General features: G+C 43.1%; 1 protein-coding gene across 4 annotated transcripts in view; it reads left to right on the forward strand.

Annotated features, from left to right (window-relative positions):
• The window catches only part of FAT1 (FAT atypical cadherin 1), a 116,218-nt gene that overhangs the window by 1,460 nt on the left and 95,665 nt on the right, over positions 1–19,093 (forward strand). For 2 of the 4 annotated variants that reach the window (XM_054701024.1, XM_037526343.1), the window contains exons 1-2: positions 1,610–1,676; positions 14,315–17,597. In XM_054701024.1, the coding sequence (XP_054556999.1) occupies positions 14,333–17,597 (3,265 nt within the window). In that variant the 5' untranslated portion in view covers positions 1,610–1,676; positions 14,315–14,332. Of the gene's footprint in view, positions 1–1,609; positions 1,677–6,163; positions 6,237–14,314; positions 17,598–19,093 lie in introns of those variants that run through there. The other 2 variants (XM_054701026.1, XM_054701025.1) reach the window with 2 other exon arrangements.

Here is a 19,093-nt window from a genome sequence, read left to right on the forward strand (position 1 = left end):
ATTCGACCAGAGGCGCAAACTGCTCGAGCTTGGAGATCCCCTTTGGAGAGGTGCTCCATGCATGAAATTGACCTGTAAACTCCAGGAGCATTTTGCACAGTTATGGTCGTGGCCAAGTATTTGAATGATGGTGCTTGTGCTTGCTGGGTGTGTGAATTCGTGTGTGTTCTAAATCGTGCAAAGACACCATATACACAGAGACTTCATGCTCCACATCCGCACACTCACTCTGCAGGAGGCATGATTGAACCTTGCCAGCCATAACCTGCTGGACACCTTCATTTTCTCCACTCGCCTTCTTGGAGATGGTTTTAAGAGGATCACTGCATTAACTGCACCCAGGAAATCCTCTCTTCAACCCCAAACTCCCTCGTCCTCATGTACTGTGCAGTTCCCATTACAGCCCCCTCGACCAGCTCCAGGGAAACCAGACCTCTTTGTCCTCACAGCGTTAAAATATTCGCGCCCCACAAACTTTCCGAGGTCGTATCCGCTCTCTGCTGCGGGCTGTTCCCCAACGCTGGGAACATTCCGGGCTTCGGCTGCGTCTCGGCCGCGATGAGCCGCGCCTGGAGCGCTGCCCGCGCCGAGGATGGGCGCACAGCCCGGGAGCCGGGATTGCGCGCTCGGGCGGCCGGGGGAAGGGGTGCGAGTTCCAGCAGTGGGGCTCCCCCGTCCCCCAGGGGAACTTGGAGTTCCGCGTGGACTCGATTCAGTTTGTCTGGAGTGGCCGGGAGAAGCCACGAGGCGGCACGGCTGCCTTTTGTCCCGCAAACCGGGGCGACAGGGCCGGGAGGGGGGTCCGGGGGCTGCCCCGGGGGAGGCCGGCGTTGCGCTCCTAACCCGGCTTGGAGACGTTGCGTGGCCTAAAGCGCTTTGCACAAAGAGGTCGCAGCGCTTTCATTTTCCCCCAGATCTCGGTGTGGATTGGAGAAGGAAGTGGCTCCCGACCCGACTGCATTCCTTTTGAAGCCCTTTGAACGATTTTATGGCACTCAGCGATGGCAGAGCCAGAAATTCAAATGCAGATTTAGGAATTCCTGGAGGTTCCAGCCAATCTAAAGGGACGCGTGGGGCGCTTTATCTTTAGCTTCCGCCGACTTTATTTATTTTTTAGAGCTAAGCAAATGCCCCCGTCCCCCCCAGCCCCCCACTCCCCGCGCACCCCCAATGGGGAACTTTCCCTGTTCCCTGCGCAGACGCGGGGTTGCCGGCCAGAACCGACGTCCGCACGAAAGCCAGCCCCGAAACGGCTCCTGGAGCGTCGCAAGAGCGCTCTGGGCACGCGCGTGCTCCTCGCGCGGAGTTGGCCGCGGGAGCCGGGGATCCCCCCAGGCGCGGCGGGGCGGCCCATCCCGACCCGCAGGCGCAGCGCCCGCCGCCGGGGAAGCCGGCTCGGGTTTCCGCGGGGGAGAAACGAGGCCGGCGCCGGCGGGCGTGGGCGTGGCCCGGCGGAGGGATCCGGCCGGTGAGGCGCCGGGGCCGAGCGCGGCTGCTAGCGCGCGGGGCGCGCGCGCGGAGCCGGGCGCGTGGACGGCGGGGTCCGGCGCGGAGCTATGTGGACCTGCGCGCCCAGGGAGGCCCCCGGCAGACCCGGCTCCCGCCCGGGGGCGCGCTGAGGGCCGAGGTGCGCGCGCTCGAGAGCGCCGCCGTCGCCACTTCGGGCCAACTTAGCTGTAAGTTGGATGGGAGCGAAGTTGGGGCGGCGCGGCGGGGCCGGCTGCGCGCGGGGGCCGCTCCTTGCCGGCTCGGGGGGGCGCGCTCGCGGCTCCAGAGGGGCTCCCCGCCGGCCGGCCGGCCGCGACCGTGCGCCTGCGGGTGCGCTGGGACCCCGGGAGGAGGAGAGCGCACGCTGGAAGGTGGCGCCGCCGCTGCGCCTGCCCCCTTGGAAAGTTCGGGGCTGGCGCTGCTTTCCGGCGGCTCGGGAGGGTGCGGGGGCGCAAGGGGGGGGGTGGGGAGCAAGGGTGGGGAGCGCTCGCCTCGCGGTGTGCGTGGAATGGTAATGACCGAGCTGGGCGCAGCGGCGAGCACGGTGCCGGCTCGGCCGCGCGCGGGGTCTGGACCTGGAGCCATTGCTGGGAGTCGGGCGCCGGCCACCCGGCGGCCGCGGGGGGGCTTCCGCTGCGCCCCCCAGCGCGGACACCTCCCCGGCGCTGCTGTCCACCCTGCTCCCCGCGCGCGCTCGAGCCTGCGCCCGACCTCGCGGCCCGCGCCCCGGCCTGGGTGCTGCGCCCTCAGGACACACTCGCGGGGTAGGTGGGGTGGAAGGAGAGGCCGGTAGCGAAGAGGTGGGAGCTTTGAAATGGAGTCGTCGCCGAGTTTTCTGGGATGTTTTGTGCCCCGCAGCAGTGCTGCGCTGAGGGTGAAGGGCTAACAGTTTGGAGAGACCACATTGCGATGGGTACATTGCAGGGGCAAACCTTTGCAAAATATGCTGTGGATCAGTTCGTTTTTCTCTTCTTTGCAACAGAACTTGTAAGATCTTTTTTTGCGAGATGGCTTTTTCTTCTAGTGCTTTCTTCTGGGAAGCTAACTTTGTTGTCTTTGAGATTCTTTGGTCGCATTGATGTGAATTGCAGGGCTTTGAAAACAAGGACGCAATTGTATGCATTAGGAAAGTAAACTCATAAATATTTTTTATGCAGTTAAAGTTGCTTTTTTTTTTTAAATATTCTGAACTATGGTTTCATCAAGGGGCTTTTGTTAAGCAACTCCCTGGGTGCCTGGGAGAAGAGGTTTTTTTTTTTTTTTTTCTTTTTTTTTTTTAAACCGTGTACAATGACTTACAACTGGAACAGATATAAAAGGCAAATAATTTTCAGTTATCATTTACAAAAGCTGCTGTGTTCAGACATAGGTTTCCGCAGTTTAAGAAAATAACTGCACATGTTAAAACTAGGTGATGATGCTTTTTCATATTGCTCTTAGAGATTTGTTTGTTATCTAACACATCCACTTGTTACAGATACTCATGAAAATTTGTTTTTCCAGTTATATGGGCTCATTCTGATACTTGGGTTTTGCTTTGTGTTTTAGAAGGGCAGTCGTGGTTCCACAATTAGAATTATTATCTCTCTTTTGTAGTTAGACTTTAAAGCTTTGAGATGGATATAAAAATACTTAAAACATTACATAATCTTTAAAAAACAATTGCACTAACTCTTAAGTTAATGCCAAACATGACACTTAACAAGCTCATTGTGAGGTTTGAGCTGATTAAGTGTGCATTTGTGTCCCTATTTTTTGAAAATCGAACATCTCAAATGAGCCAATTCTTTGTCATTTTGAAATGAAGTGAGATTTTTAGAGGACTTCATAAAATCATTCAGGCCACCTGTATATTCATTTGTATTTTTTAATTAGTCACTAGAACTACTCCGGTGGGTTCTCAGCATGTTAATAGATCATTTAAGTCCACGTTATGGACAGGTGCCAAAAGAGGAATCTAAAAATGATGGCAAACTCATACTGCTTTCATTCTCCTGATCCCCTGCCTTTCTAGTTTATGTCTTCAGATTTAGCTCTTGAGCCACCTTGAAAGCAGTCATTTCTTTGAATGCTAGAGGTGAAAGGAATCTTAGAGATTGTTTTAGCTCTTATCAAATCCACCGCCACCTGTTTTCCATGCAGGTTTGGCTGATTTTATATAGAAGCAGTAAGCGGAAGCAACCTTGTGCATTATTGCTGCATTACGTTTTGCCTCAGTGGCCTAATTTGTGGTCTAAAAAAAACCGATTTAATTGCAGGAAGCCATAAGGCTTGGTGTCTGTTTAATCTCTGAGTGGGAAATTGCAGTAGGTTAAGTTTTCTTTTGACCAGTTTATATAGGTGATTATGCCAAGCTGAATGTATGTGTGTCACTTCATTGTTCAATTTCCAAGTGTGAGTTTATCTTTAGGCACTGGAAAGGAGTTTTTGTAGTGAGTGAGATACAGGGTAATTTACATTAACCTAAGATCAGAATGTTGCCATTTTCTCATGTCTGAGAGCTTTTTATTTCAAATTTGTACTCAGATGAGGAATCAGATTCACTCACATACAGTTCCTCACCATTCATCACAGCACAAATCTAGGCAGGGCAGGGAAAAGAAAAAAACACTCATGTTTTTAAAATGTCTTGAAACTTTTCATTTTACACTAATTTAGAAAAATCATCTTCCCTTTCTTTTAGGCCCAGATTTAAATATATTGCTTAAATTCTTAATTTCAAGAGCTCATTATATATGTAGAGATAAATCTATAAAGTAATTAAATTTCTTATACAAACCACTTAGGAAAATCACTCATTATTTAATCCTTATCTATCATAGAATATTCAAGCCTGGAGTTTCATAATAAGCTCCACAGCACAGACAATGATTTGGCATCACCCATAGCCAATTTGGAAGCATTTGGAGGTGGGTGGTGACCTCTTTTTGAGCTGGAAATTCGAGCCATCTCCACGGCAGCCATCTGCAGTGTTACTGACCTGGTGGTTGCACCTGATTTTTGCTTAATTTTAGAAGTGATGGATGTATTGTTTTCCCATCTTATCTCTCCCTACCTCTGCTCCCCTACCCTCCTTCAGTACTGCCTTTCATTCTCCATCCTTGAATCTAACAACTGTGGATCTCTTTGCCCAACTTTGGTCCAGACATACTATAAGTTATGAACAAATAATTTTCCTGTCTTCAAGGAGTTGATAGGCCAGAGGGAGAGAGGGACAGTCAGTTCTATTTGGTGTGATAGGAGATATCCCTCAGGGTCAGTAAGCTGGGGTGCTTGGGGTAAGTTCTGAGGGAGGGAGTGAATTAGGAGAGAATGATTCAAGGAGATGGGGAATGACACCTGTGAAACCAAGTTGTGACTAGATTTGTACTGTGATCGATGGTGAGGAAAGAGAACAGACACCCAAGCATGCCCTGCTAACTATGGAAAGGGTTGCTGGGTTAACATGTTTCTGACGTCCTGTTTTCACTGGATTTATAACTTCTTTTGTGGTAAGTAAGGACAGGGAAGATATTTTTTCTCGGGTAGAAGTTAAGGAGAGAAGAAATGTTGAAGAGGAAGATGAAAATGTCTAAACTATATGTGAGTGAAGGGCAGAGAAAAAAACCACAGTAACATTTGCAGTCTTTTAGGAGGGAGAGGGTAGAGATGTTACAACTTTAGAGCCCCCATTACTAGGTGGTGTCTTAAGCTTAGGATAGGTTGATTGTTTCACACCTGTGAGAAATACACGTTTTTGGTTTGAAATAGGAAGTAATATTGGGAGAGTAAATTAGGAAAGTAGGTAGAGATCAGATTATCAAAAGTCTTTAATATAAGACTAAGAAGAATTAGGGGATTTACTGAATATTTGCAAACCGGGGACTAATATTACAAATGAGGTTAATTTGATGACAGTGTATAGACTAGTTAGAATGAGGCCCAAAAGTAGGACTAATGAAAGACTCTGACAATGCTCTCTATGCCTAAACACAAAACAAACTAGGTGGCAGCAGCATAAGTGGAAAAGAAAAAATATTAAGAAATAAAAGCAATGTCAAGTCTAGATAATGTTCTAGGTAGGGAGTTTTGACAGTGATGAATAAAAAAGAGGGTAGAAATCCTGATTTTAGTGTTGTGTGTGTGTTGAGAGAGGAGGCAGGCAGGGAAAGAATGTGTACCTGTGGCAGGTAGGAAGGAGGTTTTGAAGTTTTTTTTTTTTTATTTTTTTTTTTTTAAATTTTTTTTTTTTATAGAGGCATGTTTTATTTATTTATTTATTTGTTTGTTTTGTTTATACATGCACTGGGTACAGTCAGAAGCGCGGGAGGGTGAGAGAATTCACTAGAGCCAGAGCGGGGAGCAGAGCAGGCAGAAGGACTGAAGTACACTGCTGAGGGGAGCAGCGGGCGGCAGGAGAGGTCTGCGCACCATGTGGGACCCTCCTCCAGTGGCCGGGGAGCAACCGGGGATCGAACCCGCGCTGCAGAGGCTGCGGGCAGCTTCGCAACCCAGCGCTCAACTGCTGCGCCACCGGGGAGGCCCGGTTTTGAAGTTTTTAGATTAATATCTAGTTTCTTAAGGAAGCAGAATCCAAGTATTAAGAAACAACTTTGAATTCACACAGTTGATTAGTGACAGCAGGGTCTAGATCCCAGGGTTTGTGTCTCCCAGACCCATTTTTGGTTTGATTTCTTAGGTTGGAGACCTGGTTGGAGACCTTGGAAGTGGCGATTCTTCTCCCTACAACGTGAAAAGACATGGCTGAGGTGCAGTGGGGAGTGGGTGAAAGGGCTCTGTGACTCAGGTCTGATGATATCTCAGGAGGAATGTTTGAGGCACTTGAGAAAGGTTAGAGGTAGAATGTGTCCTTTGAGGCATAGTGGATGGAATCCTTAAGGGTAATTACATGTGAATTTTAAAACATGAGTTGGAAGACAAAAAAGGAAGGAGTCACTGTAATTTGGGGGAGAATCGGGAAAACTTAGGGTCATTCTCTAACATGCTGCAGATTGCCACTTTGTTTTAGGTGGTCTGTGGCAATACACTGGATATTAGGGAGGGGGAGTGAGTAGTGTCAAATGTGATATTAAGTCAAGACGGAAGAGGACTGAGAAAAGGTCAGTTGATTTGATATTAGCTTGTGATACCCGAAGAGGCTATTTGTCAGGGTGAATCTGAGGTCTCTCAGAGCAGCGAAGAGAGGAAATAGTGAAGACAGAGTGCTAAGGAAGTGAAAGTAGTTTCCAGAAACTCCTTTTTGGAACCCTTGTCAGTATGAGAAAGAGAGAATCTCAGAAAGAGATTTGAATAAGATTTGGGTTTTTTTTTTTTTTTTTAAATAGAGGCATGTTTTATTTATTTGTTTGTTTGTTTATACAAGCACTGGGTACAGTCAGAAGCGCGGGAGGGTGAGAGAATTCACCAGAGCCAGAGAGAAGAGCAGAACAGGCGGACTGACAAAGTACACTGCTGAGGGGAGCAGCGGGCGGCAGGAGAGGTCTGCGCGCCATGCGGGACCCTCCTCCGGTGGCCGGGAGCAACTGGGGATCAAACCTGCGCTGCAGAGGCCGCGGGCAGCTTCGCAACCCAGCGCTCAACCGCTGCGCCACCGGGGAGGCCCAAGATTTGCTTTTTGAAATTTATTTTCAGATAGGGAAGAATCTGTGTATTTGTAGGCTACAAAAGCTGGCAGTAGGGAAGGGGTCTTTGGAGTGTGATGGTTGAATGGGAGAGATAATTTAGGAAGGAGCTGCGGAATGGGGTGTTTTATGGCACCAGGGATTGGGTCCTATCTCTTGTGAGATGTGGGAAGAGGAGAGTAGATAGGGGAAGGGAACGTTTTAAGGAGAGGGCGAGAAGGAGCTTTCTACCCCATGACTTACATTTTCTTACTAAGATCACTCATATTCTGGATCTATTACTTTCTGAAATGTGTGAACGTGTACCTAGATATACAGGGAACACTATCATTTGACCCATAATAAAGCCTTACTAATTAGGGAGTGGATGAAATAGCCAGTGTTAATTACTGAGTACCTTCCTAAAACTTGTACATGATTTACATTTGTAGAGAAAAATATATTAGGTGAGATGATCTTAGATCACAAGAGATAAACAGCCTTATTTATTGAGCTTCTCTGTGGACAAAGTTTGCCCTGGAGTATGGATGAGGAGACAGTGTTTGGAGGATGAGCAGTGTGTGTGTGTGTGTATATATGTCTTAGGTATAAAGAGAGGGAAGAGAGAGAATAAGTGTTCTTATTCCCCTCTTGTCTTTCAGGTCACCATAACACAGAACAACTAGAAAAGTCTCCATGATAACCATAGACATGTTTTATGGGTGTGTGTAGTAGGTAAATTACATAGTAGATTTTATACGGAGGCTATTTAAAAAGTAGGAAGTGTGTTTACCTTCCTTAAGGGTGAGAAAACTTTCTAAAAATTTTTTTTTGGGAGATGGGGAAAAAGTTTGATTAAATCAGCATTTGATAAATGCTGGAGGTTTCAAGTTCTGGAAAAGTTAGGTATGAGGAAAGAGATTTCTAGTTTCACATTGTCAGAATCAGTGGTTTGAAGACTGTTCTCAGTTAAATGGAATCAGTTCTTCATCTTTGGAAGGCAGTATTTAAATTAATTCATTGCTAAGGTAATCAGACTTAATACAGCCCCAGTCAAAACTGACCACACACAGTTACCAGAAGTAGTTATATAGGGTACATAGCAACCCCAAAGCTGCTGTTCATTTTCTAAGTTCATAGCCTGCCTCTCCCACCCTTTCATTTTTACTGAAAAACTTATTAAGATGGTTTAATAAGCTTTAGCATGCACCCAGAAATAAAAAAGATCTACCCATTAATTTTTCAGTGTAAGTATGAAAGCTTTTAAAAGTACTGTCTGTGGCCATTATACTTTACTAGAAAATGCAGGCTTTTTTTTTTTTTTTTTAATTGTAAATGTTACCTGGAAGCTATGAATTGATTACAGCTGAGTAACAGACTTCCTCATTTCTATTAAGTGATTTTTCGAGATCAAACATTTATGTAATATGCAGTATTTTTTAAAATAGGAGTCACATTTCATACTAGTTTTTTTCTTGACAACTTCATGACATTTTCTTTGAAAATGTAGTTATCTTCCTTGCAATTTAGACAAAAATACTTTAAAAAATGTGACACTATTCAAACTGAACATTGAGCTCTAAATTTCGGTGGTTAAGGTCTAGAGACTTCCTCACTGATGTTGATACAAAATGGGAGTATGCAGGAGAGCACAGTGAGGAAGAACACAAAATTCTTAACTCCAGTGTTTTTGTGGATTTTTGTCACATGTGGAAGGAAGAATTCAGTAGTATTTCCCTATTGCATAAAGGCTAGAATGATTAATAGCACATGTGACAATTGTCACCTCTAAGTGATAAGTAGACAGTGCTTAATAGAATCTGTGCATTGTGTAATGTTGTGTCCCACCTAATGTCCTGTCTCTGCAGTATAGGAAACATTTCTGAATCGTCAACTTTAAATCTAAATATTTGAATTTATGCAGTTATTTTCTCGGAAAAGGGCCTCTTCTGTTTTGTGGAGGATGTGCGGTGACAGTAATTGACTAGAACATTTTGCATGAAGGTCTCCCTAATGAAGAAATATGAGCATATTAATATCTGATTTCTACTAGAAAAATTACTTTTCTCTATGGATTTTCGGAAACCTGTACTGAAGGTATTTAAGCTTTGGACCTGAGGCACTTTTCCCTAAAGACTGAGCTAAGTAAATATTCTTTGTTTTCACTTTGGAAAATGCATAGAAGAAAATCCTAAATTACTGTGAGTTCAAGTAGTTTGATCACCTTTTGAATATGAAAGTGTAGCCTTTGGCTAAAATGGATTTTGTAGTTTAATTTTTATAAGCATGAATTCCAGGTAATAACATGGTTTTTAGATGAAATGGTATTAGTATTTTTTCTTTCTCTTTTCATCTTTGCTGCTTGTTTGCATAGAACAATCACTATAATTTTTTGAGCGTGGCCCTTTGTAGTGAAACTTGAGTTCACAATTTTTTGTTATGTCACTCAGTAAGGTTATAATATCCTTCAAAGGTGGGTTTCTTTTTCTTATCAGAAGAATTGCATTTAATAATTTGTTTCAGTTACAGTGGCATTCTGTTAGTAAGTTTGCAGAGTAAATTCAGTGTTTTGAAAGGTCTTGGTTGTGGATGTGATAGAGAAATTTTATTCCAACTGATGTGTCCCATGAGAAGAGCCTCAGTGGGTGATGTGTGCAAGATGATCCAGTGCTTGGGAATCCAGTGCCAACAGAATGAGTGGTGTGGAGGCTGTGGTGGGACTTGGTGCTATGATGCCATGGGGAGAAAGAGCTGCAATAATTTGACACTGTTAGGCCTTTTCCACAATTTGACACTTGTGACCTGGGGCATGGAGGGACTGAGGGGCACCAGCAGAGAGAAAAGCAGCGTGGCATTTTATTTCCAAGTTCTAATGTTAGGCTCAAATGTCCAAAAAGATTGATTTACTTACATTTCTTCATCACACCACTTCTTGCTTCTCCTTTCGAAGTGACTGCCTTCTCTCCCTGGCAGGTTCTTCCTTTTCTCCTATCCTCCAAATCTTGGTGAGCAACAAGGATATGTCCTTGGATTTTTTGTTTGTTTTTTCTTTCTTTCTGTGCTCTCTTTATTGGTGAATTCACTTAGATTGTGTTACTATCTTCTATATTTTGACAACTTTCAAACTTACAGCTCCAGGCCAACAATCTCTCCCATACATTTTACTGCCCTTTAAAACTTTACTCAGTTCACCTGGCATTTCCAGGGTAACTTTCCCCAAACTGGATTCCTGCTTTCCCCCCTTAACCCAGTACCTCCTCCAGCCTTCCCCCTCTCAGCTCCTGGCAGTACACAATCCTTAGAATTTTCTTTGCTGCCTCTCTCTTTCTCTGCCTACTCCCACCTTGCCATTTCATCAGCAAACCCTGAAATAGAATTTGACCACTCTCCCCACCACTACCTTTACCATTTTTGGACTAAGCTGCTGTGGTCTTTCCATAACGTCTAACTGGTCTTCCTCCAGCTTGCCCTGACTGCCAACATCTCTGCTCAATGCAGGGATCAAAGTGACCCTTTTTACTCTAAGTTTCTCCCTTGTTCAAATTTTCCAGTGAGTTCTCATTTTATACATAGTAAGACCCAAAGTCCTAAAAATAGCCTTCATGTTTGAGTTCAAAATGACCTAAAGCAATAGGTACAGAAACAAATACATACACAAGTGGGGAAAACAGATACCACCATTGAGAAAGAATTCTCAATAATTTCAAAGAGAACAGTGACTTTACTGTGTCAAAAACTGAGAAGCTCATCTTCAGTAGTGAACAAAGTCATCGGTGATGAACAAGGTCAACATCAACATTGATAAAGTCCTGTTGATATGTGATGAAAATAACCCTTTACCACTGTGATCTTCCAAACACAGCCTCAGTGTTATCATGAGAAAAACTTAAGACAATTTTCAGTTGAGGGATGTTCTACAAAATAGTTGACTGTTACTTCCTAAACTATCAAGATCTTTAAAAACAAGGAAAATCGAGAAACTGATAAGTCCAGAGAAGTCTAACGATGTAATGCTTAATATAATATTGCAGTTGCATGGGGTCCTAGGATAGAAAACGGTCACTAGACAGACCCTGTGGAAATCTGAATGAAGTATGGACTTAAATAGTAAACATCAGTATTTCAGTATTGGTTCATTAGTTGTGACAATTCACCACAGTAAGGTGAATTGTAAACAACAGAGGAAAACTTCATTTTGCACTAAATCTAAAGCTAAACTGAAGAAAAAAGAAGGGCAAGAGATCAGGATCAGGAACCAGAAGAGAAAGAGACAACCCTACATTCAAAAGGCTCAGGGTTTCTCCCCCTTAGCACTACTGACCTTTTGGGCAGACAATTCTTTGGGGAAAGTGGGGTGGGCACCTGTTCCCAGGAACTGGAGCATTGGTAGCATTATTCCACCCACTAAATGCCCGCAGCATCTTCCTTCCCGCCTCCACTGAAAATGTCTCTAGAGGTTGCCACATGTCCCGTGGGGCTTGAAATCACCAGTTATAGAGAGGGCTAGTTATCGAAATAGCAGGGACTGCTGTGGTTCTTGTTAGCCATCAGCATCTGATTTTTATTTTTTATTTTATTTAGATTTATTTATTTATTTCTACAAGCACTGGGTACAGTCAGAAGCGCGGGAGGGTGAGAGAATTCACCAGAGCCAGAGCGGGGAGCGGAGCAGAGCAGGCAGAAGGACCGAAGTACACTGCTGAGGGGAGCAGCGGGCGGCAGGAGAGGTCTGCGCGCCATGTGGGACCCTCCTCTGGTGGCCGGGGGGCAGCCGGGGATCGAACCTGCGCTGCAGAGGCTGCGGGCAGCTTTGCAACCCAGCGCTCAACCGCTGCACCACCGGGGAGGCCCAGCATCTGATTTTTAGCTCTTCATCATCACTATTCTTTGCTTACTTGCTTTTCTCTCATCTGAAATGTATCATCCGTGAGGATTTGTTGGTCGTTAGGTTCACTTTTATAATACCAGTGTTTAGAACTGTTTTTCACACATGCCAGCAGCTCATTAAGTATTTATTGAGTTAATCTAATTATTGATGGAGTGAATGAAAGATAAAGATAACACAGTTATGCTAAAGAAATTCAGACAGTACAGAAAGATGAAAATGTAAGTAAACATTGCCTCAGCTGTCTAGTCTACAGAAGTTAACACCGATAACAGTTTTTAAAAATCTGTCCAGAATTTTCTATTTTACGCACATCTGTGTACATACAGTTTCTCTCTCCTCACCCCCCGCCCTTTTAAATAAATATAAATGGTATCAATTTTAGTTTTTCTCATTGAGTATCTGGACATCTTCACCTATCAGCATGTGTATGCTGTCTTAGCTTGTTAATGGCTGCATGATATTTTACATCTAGAATTAAGTAAAAATATTTTAACTGTGCTTGCAGTAGAACCTGGTGTAATATTTTGTTATATAGTGGATACTGGTAATAATGTCTCCTAAAACAGAAGACAGTGCTTCTTTAATGTCCTTTAAAGCATTTTCTTTATATCTGTTTCATTTGTCCTTTGTATATACCTCTGGATTGGAAGCTTGATTCTACATACCTACCACAGTCTGTCAAATAACAGATTCTCAATACCTCTACGTTGAATTGAATTGAAATTTTCACTTGTTTTGATTAAAATCACTGCAACACAGCATAAATACTAAAATTTCCCTGAGTGTCGGAACTATTGACTAAATTAAAGGATAGTTCTAGCAGAAGATTATTTTCTTTTAATTGTTTTCCTAGAGGCCAAAAATCTGTCTAATTTCCTGACTTTATCTGCTCAGGAGAAGGCTTCATAGCTAAAGAGCAATTTAGGGTGCCCAACTTGAACATGATTCACTATCAATTAAGCTTCTAATTGCTTTCAGCATATCAGGTCTTTTCTTTTTTTCCATAATGAAATGATTAATGGGGCAAAGTTGGCAGTAGCTGAGTTAAGATACTGTAAATTAATATTGCCATACTAATTTTCAACCTGGCTGTTAAAGCAGCCCTCCAGTCTGCTCTCTCTTTCCCCTTTGGTCACAGTCACATTTAGTGAATATGCATTTGAGAGTTACTTTGCCAAGGGTACAGTCCTGTCCTCTCTTGACAATGCTAGGTTGTCTTTGTGAAGCTGCTTTGATTTACAAGGTGAATTTGTTGGCAGTAGGGGAACTGTTGGTGTGAAAATAATTTTCCTGCTCCCCTGCTAGGTCTCAGCCCAGTGGACTGCCTTCCGTCCCTCATGTTAAAGGCAACTCTTTCTCAGATGTCCTCTTTGCTTCCCACCTTACCCTCTGACACTTCTGCAGTGCCTGCAGCCTTGCTGCATTGATTGGGCCCTTGACATGTGTAAGCTCAGATGATGCAGGTGTGTGTGTGTGTACACGTATGTACACACGCATGTTCTCTCATCTTGCGTTCTAGTAAGGGCCCCTGGGTGGTGGTGGTTCAGTTAGTTCCCCGAAGACAGAGAACAAGCTGGGGTTGTGAGTGAAGCAGTGATAAAACACTGATGTTTTGGTGAGATTTGGGGAAAGTTCTTTTTAGCATTCCTTTTTGTCAACTGAGTTTCCTTCAGCTCATGTTGGTGGTTCAGAAATGACCTCAGTAGAATACTTGGTGATAGTTATTTTAATACCTTTAAATAGCTATACAGTGATAAAGTTAAAGTAAACCCTTTCATTATGGAAGGAGTGGACTTAATCATTCTTATAAAGAAATAATGTTATTTGGGAATAAATTTTGAAATGAGATTATAAACTGTCATGGGACATCATATGAAACTGTTGAGGATTTTTTGATTATTGTTCTAAATTAGTTGTTAGATGCCTCCCATGGTCAGGGTACTGTAATAGCATTAATTTTGTGTATTTTTGAACATTTAATTCAGTGTATATAAGCAAACTGTTCATTATCTCTCTTTTTTACAACTGCTTGAAGATTTAAGTGTAAGAATGTGATTGGATTATTACATTGATAGGCTTTCATGGTGCTCATTATGGTTCTTTAATTTGAGCCATTAAAATAAGAAAAAAGATTATTTTTGAACAGTAATTCTAAACATTAGAGGAGTCTTGATACTTACATTGGGAAAAATTGAAATCACTACATTAACTCGTATACCATACAGATGGAAAATACTTCATTAAAATACAAAGTCTCAAAATTTAAGAAAATTAAGAAAAAAATTTATTGTAGTCCCCTGAAGGAGTAATTGTTTTATCTTTCTTTTCTGTCTTTCAGATTCCTGAGAGTTAAGCAATGGGGAGACATTTGGCCTTGCTTCTGCTTCTGCTCCTCCTCCTCCAGCATTTTGGAGACAGTGATGGAAGCCAAACACTTGAACAGACACCTATACAGTTTACACATTTCCAGTACAATGTCACTGTGCATGAGAACTCCGCAGCTAAAACCTATGTTGGACACCCTATAAAGATGGGCATTTACCTTACAAATCCTCTGTGGGAGTTAAGATACAAAATTGTCTCTGGAGACAATGAAAACCTATTTAAAGCTGAAGAATACATCCTTGGAGATTTTTGCTTTCTAAGAATAAGGACCAAAGGAGGAAATACAGCTATTCTTAATAGGGAAGTGAAAGATCATTACATCTTGATAGTCAAAGCAGTTGAAAAAAATACTAATGCTGAAGCACGCACAAAGGTCAGGGTGCAAGTGTTGGATACAAATGACTTGAGACCATTATTCTCCCCCACCTCTTACAGTGTCTCTTTACCTGAAAACACAGCCATCCGGACCAGCATTGCAAGAGTCAGTGCCACAGATGCAGACATAGGAACCAATGGAGAATTTTACTACAGTTTTAAAGACCGAACAGACATGTTTGCTATTCACCCAACCAGTGGTGCAGTGGTTTTAACTGGTAGACTTGATTACACAGAGACCAAGCTCTATGAGATGGAGATTCTTGCTGTGGACCGTGGAATGAAATTGTATGGTAGCAGTGGCATCAGCAGCATGGCCAAGCTAACAGTTCATGTAGAACAGGCCAACGAATGTGCTCCCGTGATAACAGCAGTGACATTGTCACCATCAGAACTGGACAAGGACCCAACGTATGCAATCGTAACAGTGGATGACTGTGATCAGGGTACCAATGGGGAAATCGCTTCTTTAAGCATTGTGGCAGGTGACCTCCTCCAGCAGTTTAGAACAGTGAGGTCTTCTCCAGGGAGTAAAGAATATAAAGTCAAAGGAATTGGTGGCATCGATTGGGACAGTCATCCTTTTGGCTATAACCTGACACTACAGGCTAAAGATAAAGGAACTCCTCCCCAGTTCTCGTCTGTGAAAGTAATTCATGTGACCTCTCCACAGTTTAAAGCCGGGCCAGTCAGGTTTGAAAGGGATGTTTACAGAGCAGAAATTAGTGAATTTGCCCCTCCCAACACACCTGTGGTTATGGTAAAAGCCACGCCTGCTTATCCTCATTTGAGGTATGTTTTTAAAAGTACACCTGGAAAGGCTAAATTCAGTTTAAATCACAACACTGGTCTCATTTCCATTTTGGAACCAGTTAAAAGACAACAGGCATCCCATTTTGAACTTGAAGTAACAACCAGTGACAGAAGAGCCTCCACCCGAGTCTTGGTTAAAATCTTAAATGCAAATGGTAATGCTCCTGAATTTACCCAGACAGCTTACAAAGCATCTTTTGATGAGAATGTGCCCATTGGTACTACTGTCATGAGCATCAGTGCCTTAGACCCTGATGAGGGTGAGAATGGATATGTGACTTACAGTATTGCCAATTTAAATCACGTGCCATTTGTGATTAACCATTTTACTGGTGCTGTGAGTACTTCAGAAAGCTTGGACTATGAGCTCATGCCTCGGGTTTATACTCTGAGGATTCGAGCATCAGACTGGGGCTTGCCATACCGTCGAGAAGTCGAAGTCCTTGCTACTGTAACTCTCAATAACTTGAATGACAACACACCCTTATTTGAGAAAATAAATTGTGAAGGAACAATTCCCAGGGATCTTGGTGTGGGAGAGCAAATAACTACTGTGTCTGCTATTGATGCTGATGAGCTTCAGCTGGTACGATATCAAATTGAAGCTGGAAACGAACTAGATTTGTTTAGCTTAAATCCCAACTCTGGGGTATTGTCACTTAAACAATCACTAATGGATGGCTTAGGTGCAAAGGTGTCTTTTCATAGTTTGAGAATTACAGCTACAGATGGAGAAAATTTTGCCACACCCTTGTATATCAATCTAACTGTGGCTGCCACTCGCAAGCCAGTCAGCTTGCAGTGTGAAGAGACTGGAGTTGCCAAAATGCTGGCTGAGAAGCTCCTGCAGGCAAATCGGTTACACAACCAGGGAGAGGTGGAGGATATTTTCTTTGACTCTCACTCTGTCAATGCTCATGCACCACAGTTTAGAAGCACTCTTCCAACTGCCATTGCAGTAAAGGAAAACTACCCTGTGGGTTCCAGCATAATTTCCATGAATGCCTCTGACCTTGACACTGGCTTCAATGGAAAACTAGTCTATGCTATTTCTGGAGGAAATGAGGATAGTTGCTTCACTGTTGACATGGACACAGGAATGCTAAAAATTTTATCTCCACTTGACCGTGAAACAACAGACAAATATACCCTGAATATTACAGTATACGACCTTGGTATACCACAGAAAGCTGCCTGGCATCTTCTAGACATCAGAGTTTTGGATGCCAATGATAATCCACCAGAGTTTTTACAAGAGAGCTATTTTGTTGAAGTGAGTGAAGACAAGGAGGTTAATAGTGAAATCATCCAGGTGGAAGCCACAGATAGAGATCTAGGACCCAATGGACATGTGACATACTCGATTCTTACAGACACAGATAAGTTTTCCATTGACAGTGTTACTGGTGTTATTAAGATTGCATACCCTTTGGATCGCGAAATACAGCGTGTGCATTACTTAAAGATTGAAGCCAGGGATCAAGCCAAAGAAGAACCTCAGTTGTTTTCTACTGTACTTTTGAAAGTATCATTAGAGGATGTTAATGACAACCCACCTAAGTTCATTCCACCTAATTACCGTGTGAAAGTTCGAGAGGACCTTCCAGAAGGAACCATAATCATGTGGTTAGAGGCCTATGATCCTGATTTAGGTCAGTCTAGTCAAGTAAGATACAGCCTTATGGACCACGGAGAAGGAAACTTTGATGTGGATAAACTCAGTGGAGCAGTTAGGATTATCCAGCAGTTGGACTTTGAGAAGAAGCAAGTATATAATCTCACCGTGAGGGCCAAAGACAAAGGGAAGCCAGTTTCTTTGTCTTCCACTTGCTTTGTTGAAGTGGAAGTAATTGATGTGAATGAGAACTTACACCCACCAGTGTTTTCCAGCTTTGTGGAGAAGGGCGTTGTGAAAGAAGATGTGCCTCTTGGTTCATCGGTCATCACCGTATCGGCTCGAGATGAGGACACAGGAAGAGATGGAGATATCCGATATTCCATTAGAGATGGTTCTGGCATTGGTGTTTTCAAAATAGATGAAGAAACAGGTAAATGTTGTTACTGCTCTGGATTGCTATGCTTCCCCTCCCATTTTTCCTAAAGTAAATAACTGCCTTGTGTTAGTTCCTTCGTAATTTTCCACTTGCCTTTATTCAGCTCGAGCACAGAAGTATATGCGCAAGCTTTTTTGTCCTGTTGCAGGTGTCTTTATGTGTGGCTAAGATATGAGGATGGAATCAAGGGAATCACGACTGAGTTGACAAAAAATGAGTTCAAAAACAGACAAAATTGTTACCAATAATACTGATCTCTGAGTTTGTACTCCATATTAGCAGCAGCATCATTGTGGTTTTGGTGTAATTTTGAGAAGCACTTCCAGAGCATTTCAAGCTAGTATGTTTGCAGACTCACACTTAGGACAACCACATCACTGTTGTAACATGCCCTTCAGAGATTATTGCATACACGTACAGTTGTGCAGTGCACAGAGAAGACACTGTGTTGAAACGTAAGTGATAAGATCGGCTTTACTTAGTATCCCCTCCCGGTTCTGTTTGCAGGGCAGACATAGGGTAGCGCAGTATTGAATTGAAAATACTGGCTTGGAATCCTGGCTCTTTTGTTGTTAATTGGGTGATTTTGGTTAGGTTCATTATCTTCTTAAAACTCTTCATTTGGGGAAAAAAACCCAAAAACTTCATTTGTGAGATGAGGACACTTATAATTAACCATAAGGTTATGTAAGGATAAATTAAAATAATATGGAAAAGTTTCCTCATTTGTGTTAGCCTATTAATGCCTTTCATAAATGGTAGTAATGCTTTGTTGCGATGTTCTTCCTCCTAGAATAAAGTCCTACAGACAGATCAACCGTGACAGTCAAATTCATGTTGGAGTGTGCATTGTTTTCCACTCCATACGTATTTCTAATTTAAGTGCTTTTCACAGATACCATAATTTATGTCAGTCATCCCTGGTGGAATGTGAGCCTTTCTTTGTATTACTTTGTTAGGACTGCCATAGGAATACTATAGACTGGGTATCTTAAACAATAGAAACTAATTTTCCTACAATTCTGGAATCTAGAAGTCAAAGATCAAGGTTTCAGAGGCCTCCTGCTGGACATGTAGATGGCCATCTTCTCCTACATATATGTATGTTCTCTCTTGCTGCGAGGACACCAGTTATATGGGGTTAGAGTCCAGCCCATGACCTCATTTTAAAGGCTCTATTACCACATGCATTTAGATTCTGAGGGATGAGGACTTCAAGAATTTGAGGGACACTATTCAACCCAGAGCAGTCTCAGAATAGCATTAGGGACAGACTTTAGGCTCCATTATTTTCTATCCTCAACACTTAACAAAAAGTGTCTGGCATGTGGAAACTCCTTATTAAATGTCAAAAGAATTAATGATTAATGATTTTTCCCCCCACTTTGAATGTCCTGTCCTCTGAGAATGGTGGTAGAAATAGAAGGAAACTAGGCAATCACAGCACTAGTCAGCCATTGGTAGAGTTCAATTCATTAAGCTCATTGGTC

The sequence above is a fragment of the Talpa occidentalis genome, unplaced genomic scaffold (assembly GCF_014898055.3).
Source record: "Talpa occidentalis isolate TD23 unplaced genomic scaffold, MPIMG_talOcc4v2.1 talOcc4.4, whole genome shotgun sequence".
Lineage (NCBI taxonomy): Eukaryota > Metazoa > Chordata > Mammalia > Eulipotyphla > Talpidae > Talpa > Talpa occidentalis.